The sequence below is a fragment of the Hippichthys cyanospilos genome, chromosome 17 (genome assembly GCF_059441005.1).
Source record: "Hippichthys cyanospilos isolate Australia breed blue-spotted pipefish chromosome 17, RoL_Hcya_1.0, whole genome shotgun sequence".
NCBI lineage: Eukaryota > Metazoa > Chordata > Actinopteri > Syngnathiformes > Syngnathidae > Hippichthys > Hippichthys cyanospilos.
The window spans coordinates 12,770,510-12,790,000 of NC_142385.1; the positions used below are offsets into that span (position 1 = coordinate 12,770,510).

At 39.4% G+C, this 19,491-nt stretch overlaps 2 protein-coding genes across 4 annotated transcripts in view; one reads left to right on the plus strand and one right to left on the minus strand.

Moving 5' to 3' along the window:
- Positions 1-1,522: 1,522 nt before the first annotated feature.
- vstm4b (V-set and transmembrane domain containing 4b) overlaps positions 1,523-19,491 on the minus strand; it is a 23,251-nt gene continuing 5,282 nt past the window's right edge. The window contains exons 5-12 of the mRNA XM_088439688.1: positions 17,748-17,880; positions 15,952-16,359; positions 6,195-6,248; positions 5,983-6,090; positions 5,830-5,863; positions 4,586-4,710; positions 4,239-4,303; positions 1,523-3,245 (exon numbers count right to left, since the gene is read on the minus strand). Of these exons, the coding sequence (XP_088295814.1) occupies positions 3,120-3,245; positions 4,239-4,303; positions 4,586-4,710; positions 5,830-5,863; positions 5,983-6,090; positions 6,195-6,248; positions 15,952-16,359; positions 17,748-17,796 (969 nt within the window). The 5' untranslated portion in view covers positions 17,797-17,880 and the 3' untranslated portion in view covers positions 1,523-3,119. The remainder of the gene's footprint in view (positions 3,246-4,238; positions 4,304-4,585; positions 4,711-5,829; positions 5,864-5,982; positions 6,091-6,194; positions 6,249-15,951; positions 16,360-17,747; positions 17,881-19,491) is intronic.
- On the plus strand, positions 5,642-11,641 carry LOC148409744 (uncharacterized). 3 transcript variants are annotated; one of them, XM_088439690.1, is made up of 3 exons: positions 5,642-6,082; positions 9,166-9,210; positions 9,298-11,641. In XM_088439690.1, exons 2-3 carry the CDS (start codon positions 9,171-9,173, stop codon positions 10,089-10,091), a joined length of 834 nt encoding a protein of 277 aa, XP_088295816.1. In that variant the 5' UTR covers positions 5,642-6,082; positions 9,166-9,170; the 3' UTR covers positions 10,092-11,641. The 3 variants fall into 3 exon arrangements, with proteins under 3 accessions (XP_088295816.1, XP_088295817.1, XP_088295815.1); XM_088439691.1 differs by lacking the exon at positions 5,642-6,082 and adding an exon at positions 7,308-7,437; XM_088439689.1 differs by lacking the exon at positions 5,642-6,082 and adding an exon at positions 8,917-9,018.

Genomic DNA, 19,491 nt, shown 5'->3' on the forward strand with positions numbered 1-19,491 from the left:
GGCTAAAAGTAAAATGAAATATTAATGGAAATAAGGAATAAGAGTTTTGAGAACAAGTTTTGTTATTTTGATGTGTTTTGCTTGTTTTTTGGAGAAAGCATCTACAATTTAAAGCATAACTTGCTTTATTAACTCTTACAACAAACATTACAAAAAAAAAGAACAATTGTGGCTATTCATATTTCATATTAGAAAAATACTGAGGTAATAATTCAAATAAGAAGTGTCAAGTACTCTTTTGGACTTCTTATTGCACGTCCTCCCTGTTGGATGCTTAAAAAAACAACAATACACATTTTACTACAATTCATGTGCAGTCCACAAATGTTCAACTTTTAAAAAAAAAGAATACAAGTTTATATGCTACAATCCATATGCAGTCCACAAATTTTAAACTTAAAAAAAAAAACAACTACAACACATTTGAGAGCATGTTACATGTATTTCTTTTTTTAGTAAAAAAAACAAAACAAACGAAAAACAGACCTACTGACACACTATTGGATTTACAAGGCGGTCAAAAAAAAAGAGGCCCCAATCACACACATGGTTCTTGTTAAGTCATTCCAATTAAGGCCGTTGTGGTTTGGAACAAACTTTACACTTCACAGTTTTCAACGGCGTTTGAAAAAAAAGGTTTCTGCAAACACAACTGGATGACAGCATTTGTTCATTCGATCCATTGTCCAAACTATACGCACCGGATTTGGCGTACGGCTGAAAACGCACGAGAATGTCGGGCGAGTGGAATGCAAACAAATATCACATACTTTCATAAATATACACTCGGAACTCGGAACGTTGATGTATTGTGTTTGATTTGAAATCGTTGAGATGTTCGGTGAAGATAAATAAACCGCAACACATTGAACTTGTTTCATCCCGAAGACGTGATTTTATGTTTTTTAAGAGTCCACATATTCGATCCCAGGTACGGATTTAAATTGTTTTCATTATTTTTTTTAAGTTAAAAAAAACAGATGAATTATTTGAGTATTAAAATCATTTTCCGCATTCTACTCGAATTTTTAAAGCTAAGGGTTGGCACTAAGTTCGTCAAGCTGTTTCAAGCTTTGACATTGTAACAAGATCTGGGTGAAATTTCAGCTCCCTGGTGTCTTCTTAGTGTCTTCTTTCAATGCTTTCCCTTGAATCTAAAATGCCTTTAATGTCAAGATAAAAAAAAATGGGCCAAAATAGTGCATAAGGGTTAAAGCACAGGTGTCGAACTCCAGTCCTCGAGGGCCGGTATCCTGCATGCTTTCCGGTTTTCTCTCCTAAACACACCTGAGTAGGATAATTTTCAAGCTACCCCAGATCTTACAAATGAGCTTATCATTTGAATTAGGTGTGTTGAGGAGAGAAAACCAGAAAATCTGCAGGATACCGGCCCTCGAGGACTGGATTTTGACACCTATGGGTTAAAGTAAACAAATATTTTAGGGACTTTAGTAACTGATTGTTCTATTATTTGATTAACTCAAATAATTATTTACATACACTATATATCTATATATATATATATATATATATATATATATATATATATGATTTGTAGGTATTAGTTTTAAATAATAAAATCACGCATGGAGTGGAAGCAGCGGGGGAAAAAAAGTTGCCTTGCGTCTGGGTTTCAAATTCACATTTGCTGCTTTTCCATGCTCCAATCCAAAGACGGAAATGGAAATAAGACACTATGAGGCTAGCACGGAGCGCTTATCGAAAATACAAAGAAACTCATAAATCATTCACTTGGATCGAAAAGACGTTTTTCCAAATTGACAACATTTACCTTTTTTTTTTTTTTTGCGTAGTTTATCGCAGAAGTAGCCGCAGGCCTGCATTTGTCAGTGCGTGCGTGCCGCTGTTAAATTAGCTGTTAAAACACCGGATGAAAGCGTCTGACAAAGTTGACAGTGCGAGCGTTGCAGTCTAAGGGCTAATCGCTACTTTCGAATCGACTGTCTTGAGTTGTGGCGTGCGTAAATTGCAGTGTGACACACAAAAAACAGACGGCGCACAGATGTTGCCTGGCAAGATAAGGCTGGGGACACGCTGGAAAATAATCGCATCAATTACATTAGGTTGCATTCGTGGTTGTGTGTTTTTTTTTTTGCATGCGTCTTTGCTGCAATAAATTTCAATGGGAAACAGACATTTCATTTTTTGAACTACCCCAATACGACGATGCTTTCATACCGGGGAAAGTTCTTTTGTTAGCCTACGAGCTAATGAAGGCTCCTTATCTTTGGTTGGTATGTTTACATTTACTTCCATAGAACGATCAATTATGCCACGAAAAGTCTTGAATTGTTGTCTATTGTATGCTATGCTATTCTATGCTAGTGTTCTAGTCATCTTCGACGGACATACAAAAATAAAACGTATATAACGTGTTTTTTTTGCGTGTTCAGTGATCTCCTAACTAATAAAGTGGTAAGTGTCTCTTGTTGAGCACAAACTACACACAGTGCATCAGAGCGTGCTGAGCAGCAGCTAACTCTCCTCCCTATTCCCCACAATGCAATGCAAGTTTTCCGTGTTATCATTCTTTCATGCATTGGCTCACACCCCACCCCCTCCTCCGCACCACTCCTTCACTCTCAGCCGCACCGCCTGTAAGAATCGTGAAGAGTTGTTGCCAAAACGACCTTATGCGGTGTCATTCTGAAATGAGGAGAAGTGGTTAAGTTCGAAGCAAAGGTGCCTTCATGAGCAGCTGAACAAGATCGAGTATTAACAGGCTGTTTGACTGCTTCAGACTCCACGATGTTCCGCAGTTATGATTACTTGACAGCGCTAACAAGCTAGGTATTGCTTTCTTGAACTCCTAATGCTAATTTAAGACAACTTCTGACAATCGGGTCGAATATGAGCGATATTTAATGTGATTTTCGATAGCATAATCAGACCATTTTGGAGAATTTTGTAGGTTTCGGAACAATATGCTGCTGTGCCCCAATGTAACCTTGTGAATTATTGCCTTTAAAGGACGCGTTAGGAAGTGGAACCGACGTTTGTAGTTTCAGATGGACATTTTTGGGAAACGATACGAATAACAAACTATAAATAAACAACACTATTTACAGAAGGCAAAATGAGCAGGGAAGTGTCTCTTTTCACAGTTGCTGTTCCCCAAAAAGTATCTGGGCGTACACCGTGCCATTCCGCGACGCCTTTGCTTCCGGGATCGGCTTCACCAGATCCAACTCTGCATAGGTCAGATTCTCCTCCACTATTTTTGGCTGATGGTTTGAAGACAAAATAGAAGAAAGCATTATTATAGGGGAGGCAATTGCAAAAAATGAAAAAAAAAAAAGAATCACAATGTAGAAATTGTACAAAAAATGAATACATTCAGTTATGCTCATGTAGTAAGTACAACTACTCTAGAATTACAGTACTCATAAGTTTATACAACCACCACATAACCATCACCACTAATATATATATATATATATATATATATATATATATATATATATATATATATATATATATATATATATATATATTGCTAACTTGTTGACTCGTGCATGTTTATGGACTGATAAATGTGGTGACATACAGTTGTACTCATAAATGTACATATTATAAGGTGATGTAAACTTCTGAAAACAAATACACATATCACCATTCACCACTTAGTTGGCTAACATATAATTCCAACCATGAGTTTTTGTACTCTTGGGGGATGTGAGTTTATCATCAAAACTGAATGCAAACTTATGAGCACAACTAAAAAAAATCGAATAATAATAACTTGGAGACTAGTGCAGATTTACTATTTTTACCTAATTCCTTTTAACAGTTTAAAAAAAAGACTTCTAGAATTGATGGATGGATGAATGTGGTGAGATATAGAGTGGTGCTCATAAATGTATAAATGCCGAGGACGTAAACTTGGGTACAAACTAGCTGGCAGATGGACGTAATTGTACTCAACTGTTTATCCTTGGGCTATGTTAGCTTATAAATTAAATTGGTGGTGAATGTATGAGCACAATTGTATAATTGCCAACTAATGTGCTCATAAGTGTTCACAACAATTTCAGTGATGCGTCATGTATTGCCATGAGATGCGTATAATAATTTTGAGTTGTATTGGTTTAAAACATAATAGTGACTGAAAACAAATGGAAGTGATTACTGGGTGGTTTTCCAGTCGTTTGGCGCCAATAATAAATTTGTAAAGATCAGCAGAAGTGAACATTGTTGGAAATGTGATTTGTACTCACCAAAACTACTTTTCTTGGTTGTGGTTTTAAAAGTTTGGGTTTCCTTGCTTTGTCTTCAATGGGAACTGCAGGGGTGACATAAAGGTTGATGTTTTTTTTTGTTCCCACAGGGAATATGATGTGTTTAAAACAGTCCCAGTGTAAAACAGAACAATAAGACGTGGCTCCGCAAAAGAGCGACAATCAGCATTTTCTGGTCTGACAAACATAGCCACAAACCTAAAACTCTGGCAGAGTCATGTGACATCATCTTTCATAATTCAAGTTTGCTAGATTGCATTCCAGCTGTGAATTAAGTGCAAACAAGATGTGGTTTGTTAGGTATGATATTTGCGCGAATTTGATACCTTTTGCTGGTATTGCGGGTGGTATGTCATCTTGGTAGTTTTTACTTCTTTTCTTTTTGTATCTCCTCTCCTTCCGAGGTAAAGCAGGTGACACACTGACCACGCTGGTGACGGTTTCTCCGGAGCTGCAGTGGGGGGAAGAACATCCAGGAGATGCAGTTACTCCATACTAAAACGGATTATTATGCATTCTATGGATTTGGAAACCAATCCACTCAATTAATTCATTTATTCCTTCCTTCCATCTATCCATCATCTAGTCATTGACCATAATATCCATCCATCCAGTCATTGGCCATGCCCATTTATTTGTCCATCAGCCATCCCTCCATCCAGTCATTAGTCACGTCCATCCATCCATTCATTCAATCATTAGCCATACCCATCCATCCATTAATCCATCCATCCATCAGCCATATCCATTTATCATCCAGTCATTGACCATACCATCCAATAATCCATCCAGTCATTAGCCATACCCATGTATTCATCCGTCCATTCATCCATCCCTTCATCCAGTCAGTCATATCCATCCATCATCCATCCATTCATTATCATTAGCCATACCATCGTCCATCCATCCAGTCATATCCATCCATCATCCATCCATTCATTCAGTCATTAGCCATACCCATTCATCCATCCAGTCAGTCATATCCATCCATCATCCATCCATTCATTCAGTCATTAGCCATACCCATCCATCCATCATCCATGCCCATCTATCCAGTCATTATCCATCCATCCATCCATTCATTCAGTCATTAGCCATACCCATTCATCCATCCAGTCAGTCATATCCATCCATCATCCATCCATTCATTCAGTCATTAGCCATACCCATCCATCCATCATCCATGCCCATCTATCCAGTCATTATCCATCCATCCATCCATCCATCCATCCATCCATCCATCCATCCATCCATCCATCCAGTCAGTCATATTCATCCATCATCCATCCATTCAGTCATTAGCCATACCATCATCCATCCATCCATCCATCCATCCATCCATCCATCCATCCAGTCATTATCCATACCCATCCATCCATCCATCCATCCATCCATCCAGTCATTATCCATACCCATCCATCCATCCATCCATCCATCCATCCATCCAGTCATTATCCATCCCCATCCATCCATGCATTCCACTTCAGACTCAAAATCACCAAAACACTGAAAATTGACCAAACGCTCTGCCGTAGCAACAAAAGAGCCCGACATTTTAGACATCTCTTACCTATTCCTGGAGCTTCTAACCAAGTGATAATTATCTATAAAGAAACAGTAAAAAAAAATAAGGGCCCAGTTAATTCCTGAACACCGTTTGAAATTGTAACCTCAAGCTAAAATAATCCAACACAAACAGAAGGCGTGAGAGGCGTCTGCTGACCTTTTAACCGCTGCTTCCTCTGTATACACTGGCAGGTGACCGCCACTGTGAACATGCACATGCACAGCAGGCCCACGCTGCAAATCAGCACAGCGCAAAGGTACGCATCTGAAAAACACACCAAAAAGGGAAGTGGTTTATTCTAAAGAAGTATATCCTTTTGGGTAAGGCTATATTTTTGACACACACATGTTACAAGGACAATAACTTACCTTCAAACAAACTCCACAGGCTGTCTTTGGCCTCGGTGGCCGGAAACACATGGACTACACGGGAAGGAAAAAAAACACACACACGGTCAGAAAAGGAACATGTAAAGTCTGTAGTCATCACTGTGGCTTCCTTGTTGCTAGACTAAATTCACAATTATTCAAACAAAGCTGCATTTGGCACTACAGTTTTCGGTGTATTACTATCAGTTTTTTGCTGATCCGTCGTTGACCCGCTTTGGTCAACTTATGTCGTCATTTCTGGAAGTTTACCCAAGCTGTAATCGTCAGTCCGTTAGGATGAGAAAACAAAAAACTGGGCATCCTAAAACAAGAGCTAAACCTAACAGTTTCGCTTCCAATCGTTAAATCTGCCTGATAAAGTATGCAAACTTATGACAAAATACACTAATCCCACATCACAACGCCCAGCTTGCATAGAACACCATGTAAACTTGCGTTCCTCTGGCACTAGGCTGAAATAAACAATTATGTCCAAAAAGCCTAGTTGTATTTCAGACAGCTTTCGACCTCTGGAGTCATTGATTGAACACCCATTTTTAGAGACGTTTTGACCACATGTCCCCAAGCTTTCTAGCTCGTCAAGAGCCAATCAGAGTGAGATTATCACTGTGGTGTACCCTTAGCTTACTTATATGGCGTCACCTTCTTGCGCATCCCTAAACGCTTTGCTCAACCACGTGCAGGCGATTTATTCCTTCAAATCATATTTAAAAAGCAAAATAACACAAAAATCCCAAAAGATTCCATTTTGGTCTTTTGATTCCAGTTACAATTTCACGCGGACGTTGCTTTGTTTGTGCACTCGTGAAGCCTCACCAGCCGCACCTTTTTGTGAACCATTTGGATAGAAAGCTTCACGGATTCACTAGGTGTCATCTGCCATCCATATATCCAACGCTACTAAAACGAACATACCCAGTTCCAAAGTGACATCACTTTCACAATGCACACCTCATCATAATGAGATGATCTCATCAAGCACTACAAACTAATAGCAAATGATGCCATAGAGTTACATGAGGGATGACGCTGCAGCACTATGCATACACGATCGCCGACCAACTTGGTCAACAAAACTACATTATTAAAGCCCTGCTATTAAGTTCAATTTTAATCTAAAAAAAAAAATGCACATTTTTGTAAAACCATCATGGGAAATACACATTTCACCACCAACTGTTTTGTAAACAGGCGTTTTATAGACCAGTTCCTTGAAGCCAAGGTAAGTCAATACAAACTACGACACATTTAAACACAGCTGTCGGCCATTGGATGAGGAAAACACATGCGATGCCCGAATGGAACGTGATGTCAGTCTGATGTCATTACATGTTTGGCGTTGGTGCGGGGCCTGCCGATGTGTCGGTTGACATGAACTCATTGGCCGTTTTGAATTTCAGCTGTGAATGACAGTCGTCGTCGTTCTTTTAGCCCTGTAAAAATGGCTCTTTAACCTCTATGGTTGTCAATGGCAGTGATTGAGTGTTTTTTTTTCACCTTACCACGTGGACCGCAACGTTTTTTTTGTCCCTTCTTTACGCCATTGCTTTTAACATGGCGGTCCAAGTGCATGCGTGACCGCCATATTGGATGTATCCGCGCTCATACGTTTATACACGCGTTACCGCTTACGTCACTGCAATGGCGTCACGGTCAAAATGGCCGCATGCTAAAGACCAGATCTCATCTTGAGCGCGTATTTATTGTGCATTTTACTGCTTAATTTATACTTGAATGGGTTGGCCAAATGTCCCAAGATTGCTGGTGATGTTAAAGAGAGAAGTAAGAAAATGATTTTTAAGGTAACAAAGCTGGAGATAATCAAGAATTACGAAGAAGGCTAAGCTAGGCTAGGCTAGGCTAGCCTCACTTTGGATTATGGCCGTAACAAGCTCGTCACTCACCCAAAGGTGAATAAATCCTTTCTATATGTTTTAAGATATTCAATTGTATACATGTGCATTATATACACGTAGCACTTGCTATGCTATTTTGATACTGATTTTTCAAAAGTATATTCAATTTTGATGTTTTTACCTGGGGTTTTACACGCATTAGCTAAATAACATTCGGTTTGGATTGCCCGTCATACGACGAGATCGCCCTACGACCCCAACGGCGGAATGGATTAATCTCGTAAACCGGGAGCCCACTGTATTTTGACCATTTTTTGGATTATTTTCTTGAGTTATCGATGAATACTTAAGTCATATAAGAATCATTGATGGAATTTTTGGGTAATGAAAAATAATCATAACTAAAGGTGAATAATAATTAGTACTATAACTCATTCTTTATCAAATTATTTCTTTTAATTCAATTAATATTTATTCATTTTGAAAATAATTGACTAATAATAACTTAGACCATATGTGTCAAACTCCAGTCCTCGAGGGCCGGTATCTTGCATGTTTTCTGGTTTTCTCAAGGCAGCACACCCCATTCAAATGATTAATTATAATTAAGCTCTGTGGGAGCTTGAAAATTATCCTAATCCATTGAATCAGGTGTGTTTGAGAGTGAGCATACCGGCTCTTGTGGACTGGAATCACCTGTTGTTTAGACCCTTCAAATTCCGCCCTTTTTGCCATGGTATTTTCTTCCGCTTTAGGATTTGAATGATGTTTGAATTTCTTGGCATTTAAAGATATTTCCAAATCTTTGAGCTGTACTTAACGTTCATGTGTGTTTTCACTCTAGTCAATAATTGGTCTTCATATGCTGTGCACATCTTGGCCTTTTCTCAGTAAGAGCTATGAAGCGGGCGAGGCTCCATGACTTCCTGCTGGAATGACTTTCAAGAGTTAATACTTTTAACTTGACTATTTTGACTTGACCACAGCATACGACAAGCATAGATGGCAAAAATACAGATTTGAACTAGGCTGGCAGTGAATGAGTTTCCAAACTTTTGACCGGCACTGTACTCACTGCATTTATTATTTTTTAGACAAAATGGAAGTACAAGGCGACGGACAACACAACGGTCCAATTCGTGAGTGCTTACAAACAAACTTTCGAGTCCAAACCCTCGCGAATTCCTTTATCAAACCGACCGTCCCATGTTTCCCCGACGTTACAGGCCGCCGTTTCCGACGAAGATTAGGACGAGGAGCCCCGAACATCGGCGCCCTCCGAGTCAGCGTTTGCGTCTCCAACCAGGAGATCACCATTTCCTTCCAGGTGGTTCCAAGGCAAGCCGGAGACGCCGACAACCAAAACAACGCCAACGATGCCAACACGGAAGAAAGCGACGGGAACAGCGAAGATATCGAGCAAAATCCCAGTAGCGAAGACAACGACGGTAATAACGAAAACAACGACAGCGACGTTAATAACGAAGAAAGCGAAGGAAACAGCGAAGATATTGAGAATAATCCTAGTAGCGAAGACAACGACGGACACGTCGAAAACAACGGCAGCGACGGAAATACCGACGACAACGACGAGGACGCCGCGGGTAACATCGAAGACGAGGACGCTAACAACGAACGCAACGACAGCGACGCCAGCGTCGAGCGCAACGACACGGACGCCAGCGCGGAACAAAACGACACGGACGCCAGCGCCGAGCGCAACGACACCGACGCCAGCGCCGAAGACGATAACAATCACGACGGCGTCGAAGACGTCGACGCCGGAAACGATCCCAATAACGAAGACAGCGAGGCTCCCACGGAAAACAGCGGCAGCGACGCCAGCAGCCTACAAAGCGACGATCGAAACAACGAAAATCCAGAGTTCAACATTTCCATGGGCATCGTGCCCTTTCTGCGCGGCAATATCGCGCAGAACATCTTTGTGGAATTCCATGGAACAAACACGGCTGGATTTTTAAGTGACAATGACAGCGAAAGTGACATTTCATTGGAATGAAATATGGAAGACAATATTGAATATTTTCAATAATAACTCAAGAATATTCTTCCTGAATACGGCTTTTTCACAGTGCGGAATACCACCCAAGACTAAGGCTCGGTTCCTTTTTTTTCTTTGAATTGACACCGTGCGGATAAAATTAATTTGAGCTCACATAAACGGCTATGAAATTTGGTTTATGGGGGAAGGACAAGAACTTAAAAAAGTAAGGGATTTGAGGATGACTAAATATGCTAAATGTTGTTCAAATTACGTACAATCAAATTCAATCAAATAATCCGGTATTCAGATGAAAATAAAAATAGATTAAGGTTAGGTTAAAGAAGAATTATAAATACTGAAAACAGGGAAACATTTCCACTTAATAAATTTCAATATTTTAATAAATTTCAGTATTCTAATTGAATTTGATTGTTTTTGTTTACTTAAATTGAAACTATTAACGTGATTTTCGACCCCAAATTTTCTCATTTGAAGGGATTTTTCGCAGGCTAAAACAAATCATTTAAGAAAACCAGTTTTGTCAAAAAGTGATCAGTAGGAACAGCAACTTTGTCGGTTGAGCAATTAAGTTCATAATCTGTCCTTAAAAAGCAATCTTACTTTCGCCAGTCTATAAATGGCAGTTGAGAGCTGCTAGCCGCTAATGTTGCTAGCATCTATTGCTGTCTCCGCTACTAGCACTGCTAGCCACTCATGCTAGCGCTAACACTACTTGCATTGGCACTGTAATACAATGTCAGAATGATTTCATCTTTTTATAAGTATCCGTAAATAGTATTAGCAACTCAACTTGATTTCAGTAACTGATGCTACGGTGCCGGGATCTACCGTATTTTCCGTATAAATGACACCCGATTACAAGGCACACCTTCAAAGAACGGCTTATTTCAAAACCGGTTTCATACGTACGGTCACCGCATTATAAGGCGCATAGATTAGAAGCTACAGTAGTGGTTGGGTTTGCTTTATGCAGCCACTAGATGGAGCTGCGCTAAAGGGAATGCTAATTTTTAATTCTTAATTTTTTGAATCAACTTGTAACCAAAAACTTTAGATTTTTTTGTTGATATAAAAACTTTCTGGATTTATTTGATCAAGTCACACTTTGGTTGCATTTATATGGAAATTCAGAGGTAAAAAATTTAAAAATGTACCTGTCAATTAAGTTATTCCCCCCCCCTCCAAAATGAAAAATCGCGGTTTACGCACTGTATAAGGCGCACCGGATTATAAGGTGTACCGTTAGCTTTTGAGAAAATTAAAGGTTTTTATGTACTTCAAAATAAAGGTGTACCAAAGTATTGACGTCCATATGTCATTTGGAAAAGGAAAACACAAAATAAACGACCACAAAAATAAGCCTTGTGCATTTCCACCCTCTCAGGGGTCAGCCATTTTCTTGTCCACTAAAAATGATAGTCGAATCACAACCAATCACAGCTAAGCTTTTTCAGTTTATTCGAGTGACAATTGCAAGCAAAGCCATGATTGGTCATTTTCCGTTGTCAAGTGGCAAAATGGCCTCCGGATTGGATGGAATGAGAATTTTTCAGATTATTTCAACCAATGGTTGCGCTAAGGACATTTTACCGTCAAGACAATTTTTGATTTATTGGAAAACTGCTGACATGCCCGTGAATGCTGCCAAGCAATCTGTGTGGCTGAATATTTCTAGTCCCTATAATAATGCGCCCTTGAGTTGTTTACTCTTCTGTGGGGACCAAATTTTTGCATGGCATAAAATTTAAGGACATCACCAAATCACTACAATTGCCGCGATTTCAGGGTGTCATATGGAAGTTGAATATGAAGCTGCTATAAAACTGCGTGAATGCCTCATTAGAACGTGTCCTCTAAAGCGCTTTAAAAGACCAGAATGAATGAGGCAAGCGTCAGAGGAACAGTGTTGCATTTAAGGCACTGTCACACTGGCAGAATCTGTACACGTGATGAAAACTGGGTTTGTGCATTCATCATCTGACTGTTTTTTGTATTCCAAATGACTGGTATTAATAGAACGCACTTATTCAACGTTGAATTTTCTGTGTGCTTTTCTGTATACTTGCAACAACAGTGTCATTTTGTTCAAGCCAGCGGGTTTCCAAACTATGGCCCCCGGGGGCCCGTCTCCACATTTTGTCCGGCCACCTGAAGAATACCAGAGATGAATTATGATTTATTTTTTCAATCTAGGAACATGATGTAAGACTTACAAAAGTAGAATCTGTTATGTATAAACTTACTTTTAAGCCATTCTGAGTATGAAAAAATATAATCAAAGGAATCCATTTTACAGCCATACGTTATTTGTGGCGTCCACGCAAGAATGTTATTGTTCCACTGTCGTTTTTGAAGGAAAAACCTTTTTAATTGTTTAATTCTTTTTTTCCCCCATAAAAAGTGGTTTATTAATTCGATAGAGTTACTTTTATACCCCAAATATAAGATATCTTTTTTTTTCCCCCAAAAAATGAAGGTTAAAAGTTTGGGTGCGTCCTATAAACAATAACAAGTTGAGTTTCAGGAGGATATGTCACTGGCATAAATTGAAAAATAAAAACTTCCCGTTTCATGGAAGAATATTAAGGTCATTCAATGCCATTGACGGCTATAGACGTCAAATATCAATTTGTGTGACAATGAAATACAAAAATAAGTGTCAATATATGACGCTGACAGAAATTGGAAAATATAAATAAGTTGCTTGCAGAAAATACATACTAATACTGCCACGATTTCATTTTTTCAGCTAAATCCAGCACCATATGGTAATTTCATTCACTTATGGAGAGGCGGCTTCCCAATTTCTACAACGTTCTATTGTCCCACTTCTGCTGCGTCTGTCTGCTCGATGTTCTACATTGGAAGGAAAATTTTACGTGGCCAATGTCAACAACTCGCGTTCAGGTCCGCTTGTAGACCTGACCCAGACTTGGCCTGAGAGACAGTCACCTAAAAGTCGTAGGATCACTTCTCCACGGAAAAATGTGGTGACTGAGTAACATCTAAGTGTTTTTGCTGGAAGTAAGTATGAAAGGGAAGACAAAAAGTGACATTTTTTCATCTGCGCTCAACTCATGAATGGAAAATACAACGTAGGCTCCGTTCAAATTTGCAAAATCCTGCTGGTAAATCTCGCAACACGACATTCCTTATGTGAATGCTGACACAATAAAGATTTTTTGAGGGATTCCAACGTGCGATTTATTAAGAAAAATGAAATGAGGACTACAACAATATATATATATATATATATATATATATATATATATATATATATATATATATATATATATATATATATATATATATATATATATATGTTTGTTGTTTTAACAGGTCTAGTTTTTTACATTAAAGGTATTGACACTTTTTTTCTGTCCGAGTTTGAAATGTCCAACAGGGTTTGAATGCACCATGTGCCCTAGGAACAGAGTTGGAGGCTAGCACGCCGGAAACTTGTGCCCTGTCATACAATGGCATCTTAATTGAGGGTTTCTTCGCATAATAATATGCCATTTATTATAATTGTTTTGTTTTTGTAAAGGCGTGTGTGTTGTTAACTCATCAAAACGCATTCACATGGACTCAAGCTAGCTACTACGCTAATAGAGTTACGGAGGCCAACTTATAAAAATAAGTCGATGGCTATTGCGTCATCGTCCATTTTTTTGATGCGTTAGCATGCGATCTGCGCTGTTGACCATTTTTGGCCTTTTTTTGCTCGTAAAAAGTGGAAGCTCGACAAGTCGCTGACCAGAAGCGCCCCTCTCCTGTTTGAAATTCAGAAATGTTTGTTGGTCTTTGCATCATTCCAACATCCGTTTTCAGATCCGTTTGTTTTTTTTTTGTGTCCGAAAACGTATTTTAGTTGTAATTTTCAACGTTTTCATTGCATCCCAAGTATATAAAGAGCTACCTTTAATTGAATGTCTGGGGTCTTAATAAACATAAAACAATATTTCTTGGATTTAACGGGTTCACCGGGTTGAATGCTATTTCATCCCGCAATTTTGAGACTTGTGCTCCTGCAAAGTAACTTCTGGTTCAGCATGCGCCATGTAATAACAGAACGGCGAACAGATTTGAGTTGGCCGAAAACCAAATGCCACTTTTATTTTTCTCTCTTTTTAGCGAAAGCAAAAAGGCTTCTGTGCCACATGTGTCATCCGTTCCGCTCCGTGAGTCAGTAAAAGCACCGCTAAAACCTCACGCTGCCTCTGGCCATACTTCAAGTTGATCCTCCTCTGTCAAAGCCGCAACTTACTGCCACGGATGATCCTTTTATATCCAGGTTGGATCGCAACCAGTGACATTTCTCCCTCCAGATCTAAAGTAGGAAAACGCATTTTGCTAGCAAGAAACTTTAGCAAGATCTGCCAGCAGTGGACCAGCAGATATTTATCTAACCTACTGTCTCGTTTGAATGATTCTCAGATGTTTCACAGCGATGGTAAATGCAGCGTATGGTCAACGTCATCTTTAACGCTTTTTACTAACGGGGACAGATTTAACACAGCGCAGAAATGTCCATCGTAAAACCTCAAACAGCTTCATCACATCTGGGAGCTCTTTAGTGACATCTGTAGCTCCATAGAACATCTCTGTGGACCGACCTGTATAAAAATGTGGTTTAACTTTTCTCAAAACAACATTTGACAATGCTTCTGTTGCGGTGACTGAAATAACTGTCGAAGTCTCCGCCCCGCATCATGAATGAGGTCACCCAGCCAGAAACTGCCACAGCTACTGGGTTCTTGAGAAAAGGAAAAGTGGGTGAATCCCAACGAATTTGAACCATTTCAATTTAATCCCTGAGCAGTATTTTGCCCAATCATTCGATCTTTACATCTAAGAGATTTCGTATCAAAGGGAAAGCATTGAAAGAAGACAATGGGGAGCTGAAATTTCACCCAGATCATGACATCTTCAAAGTTCAAACACAGCAGGAACATTTAGTTATCACACTATCAGGAATGTGCCATTTCTTGGCTGAACTCCTGCAAGAATGATGTGGAAGAAAATGAGCCCAAAATCCTCACAAAGGATAGTATTTTGTCCAATCTTCTGGCTAAACCATTGTGAGAATGATGTGGAAGTAACTGGCTCAAAAAGAGGCAAAGCACTGTACAGGGGTTAACTGTGCAGTATTTTGTCCAAACATTTGATCTTCACATCCAAGGTATGTCACAGCAAAGGTAAAGCATTGAAAGAAGACAATGGGGAGCTGAAATTTCACCCAGAACATGACAACATCAAAGTTCAAACACGGCAGGAACATGTAGTTATCACACTATCAGGAATGTGCCATTTTTTGGCTGAACTCCTGCAAGAATGATGTGGAAGAAAATGAGCCCAAAATCCTCACAAAGGATAGTATTTTTTCCAATCTTTTGGCTAAACCATTGTGAGAATGATGTGGAAGTAACTGGCTGAAAAAGGGGCAAAGTACTGTACAGGGGTTAACTGTGCAGTATTTTGTCCAAACATTTGATCTTCACATCCAAGGTATTTCAGAGCAAAGGGAAAGCATTGAAAGAAGACAGCAGGGAGCTGAAATTTTGCCCAGATCCTGACAACACGTCAAAGTTTAACGTGGCACGACCACTTAAATATCAAACTACAAGGAGTGTGCCATCTCTTGGCAATAATACTGCGAGTAGAATATGGAAAATTTTGTCCAAAAAATGGACAGAATATTGCACATGGTTTAAGAAGCACTATTGTGAACAATTAGGAGAAAATGATTGGATTTCGAAGAAACACAATGTGGTTTTTGGATGGGAAAATTGGTACAAATTGGTGCGGTTACCAACGCAGATAATTAATATTGAGACAAAGGGACAGAACTCACCTTTGAGTTGAGTTGTGGCCGTCGAGTTGGACGAGGCCTTCCATCGATCCTGTTGCTTTTTGAACTCCTGGACCCGACATATGTACAGGCCTCGGTCCCCCTCGGACACGTTCAGGATCATCAAGTCAAAGATCTTGCCCTGCTTCACCACCGTCAGCTTCATCTTGGGCCACGAGAAGCTTTTGGTGTAGTTTCCATAAAAGCGGGCCTTCCTCATGTTGACCCGAGCGATGAGGAGTTCGTCGTCTGGTCCGTCGGAACCCGCCGGGAGGAAGGTCCATTTCACAACGGGCAGGGCGGAATTTCGGCGGCGTTGGGACACGACGCAAGACAGAGTGACGTTTTGGCCCTCCTGGACCACCGTAAACGGGGACGGCGTGATGGTAACGTTGATGGCGGAACACAAATCTGTCGAAATTAAACAAAGCAGGTTAATTTTGATTAATAGGTCAACATTTGGATATAATACTTTAATATAAACATATTGATGAAAATAACAAAATTTGCAATGGTTGATCATACTTCTATAACGGTTTATAATTGCCCCAAAACAATATAAATGAAGCTCCTCAACTCACTGTAACCCTTGCGTGCGTACACTGCAAATTATACATATTGAATTTTTTTTCAGCTAATTTTGTAAATGCTCTTATAAGCGTAGTAATTAGTTATTTATGAATATTCTTTTTTCTTCAACCACTCAAACTGTCCAAAAAATGATGTCTGTCTTTATAGTCTGTGACGTTACGATGACACTTTAAGACATAGCCTATCGCTGATCTCTACCGCCACCTACTGTCTTGAGTTGAAACACAAGTCAACAAAGAATTTTCTGTTTGCTGACATAGTTTGACCATCACTCAACAGAATGCTGCAAAAATTGCAGGAAAATCAATGTCATCAAAATGTCAAAAATTGTTAATATGCTTTTATATGATCCAAAATTTGGACAATGATTATTTTTGTACATGAAATCTCGCTCGTCCAGCTGCAATCACCTAGAAATATCAGAATCATTGCATTTTGGAATTTTACATGTGTTTGGTCATCTGCTGGAGATTTCAGCTCCCTAGTTTTTTTTCGCTATTGATTCTTTTATGATAATAAATAAAACCCAAAGAAATTCCCATAATTTGTAATATAATGCCACAATGGTGATATCATAATCAGTATTTTGCTCTTCCAAACAAAAATCCATATCAGTCAGACGCTACTTCACTGCAAATTTGAATTTGGGAAACAAACAACTTTAATGATGCACAGTCACCAGTAGATGGCATCAAAGCCTCATTTTACATAGTTTGCTCTTGATGTCAAAAATCTCTAAAACGGCTTGCAATAAATGAGGTACTCAACTCCAAGCGTTAACGCATCATTTTTTGATTATGTTTCTAGTTAATCTGCAAAACCCATTTTTTCTTATACTGAGGGACGCATTTTATTTTTGTGATAAAACTGCCGACATGAGATGATTTCGAAGTAAAACTGCATATTTAGTTCTCCTGTCAAAACACTGGCAGGAAAAACCCACCACAGGCATTCGATTTCCTATCTGCAGATGGCCCAGCGTATTTATTTTCGTCCACCGTGGTGGACGTTGGTTTTTGCTCTCTATCTTTTGACTATTAGAAGACATCTTCGCTTTTCAAACAAAGTCTCATGCGCATGTCTGGGATGCAATTCACTCTGCTGTCTCGCTGAGACAAAAAAAGGGACAACAGTGGACACAAATGAGGAAACCGATCACCAGACGTGTCCCTCATCCTTTTGTGAAACGACAAATGCATCTTTCCTACCTCCGAACAGCGCTTGAACCAGGATAGCAAAGACCACAGGGGAGAGCATTTTCCACGACTGCAGCCTCCTTAAACTTGAAGCTCAACTCTTGTGAGGAAGAGAAGCCCAAAGTTTCCTCCGCCTCCTTTTCCCCTGCAACCGAGAAGCGTAATATGAAACCTCGCACGCCGCTCAGAACCTCCCCCGCCCTCCCCCGTGCCGTCTCACACACGGCGAAGCGAGTGGAGCATTTGGCACACATGCGACTGGAAGGTGAGCGCACACACGCATTCTTTGCATCTGGAGGGAAACGTGAGTTCCTGTGCAGGATGGAGGGCGGCGGGGAGAAAATCTCACTTCCAGCTGTGGAGAGCGGTCGGCGCAGACCTCACTCGGGTTTTTTTTTATTTTGGACGTGGGAGGGGGCGGCAATGGGTGAATGATTCTGTGCTCGTGTGTGGCCTTTGGTTAGGCTGAGAAATGAGTTGGCTGACGGGCTGCGTCGGTGGTCAGCAACATGGTGCCTTTGGGCACCAGGGTGACCCCAAGGACCACATGAGTCGCCCGCCGGGTTTTTAAAAGCAGCTCACCAGTGATGGGGCCGAGCGATTTGCTGGGAATTTTCTAAATGTGATCATCTGAGAGTCGTATATGAGTAGTGGTGCATGGTGACATTTTATATGTTTCCTATTTACCGTTTTTCCACATTATAAGGCGCAGCGGATTATAAGGCGCACCTTCAAAGAATGGCCTATTTTAAAACAGTTTTGATATATAAGGTGCACTGCATCATAAGGCACATAGAATAGAAGCTACAGTAGTGGCTGGGGTTGCATAGTGCATCCACTAGATGGAGCTGCGCTAAAGGCAATGTCAAGAAAACAATCAGACAAAGACAGTCAGACTTTATTAATAGACAATCAAAAATGAAAAATAAAGATGATTTGTGTACAGTGTGAAAAATGGGAATAAAAATACCTCTTAATTACATTAAAAAACAGTTTTTATCCATGCCAAATAATTTCTGGATCGATATATATATATATATATATATATATATATATATATATATATATATATATATATATATATATATATATATATATATATACACAATAATGTGTTTTTTTGTGTCTTATCCCCATATGAATTGCTTCAAAATTGGAGCTTATATAGCAAATAAAAATTTCAGTGTTAAATAAAATAACTGTAAAAAAAACGTTCATAAACCAAAATGCAGAGATAAAAAATGAATATACATGGTGATTAAGTTATTTTATTACCAAAAATGAAAACTCACTGTGATCATTGTTGAAATGAAGCTTCTCAACTCACTTGAACAAAGTTCTTTGGCACAAAAATGCCACCAGAGGATGTCAAAGAACTGCTTTTTTCCAAATGAAGCTTTGCAACACCATAAAGCATAGATTTTTGTCATCAAAATACCACACATGGTGACAAAGCACTACTTTTGTCTAAATTAAGCCTGTCATCAACAAAATAAGGCTCCTCAACTTACTTCAACACAGTTCTTTGGCACTAATATGCCTTAAGATGACAACAAATGACTAATTGTGTCTAAATGAGGCTCCTTAACTCACTTCAACAAAGTTCATATATTAGAATTCTATTGAGTAACTGCTCTTGACTGGTATTTTTTTCCATACAATTGCTGTAAATCTGTTTTCTATTCGTACTTAGTTGATCTCGATCCTTTTTTTTAATACACTCTAATCAGGAAAATAAACGATAGATCAGGACGTG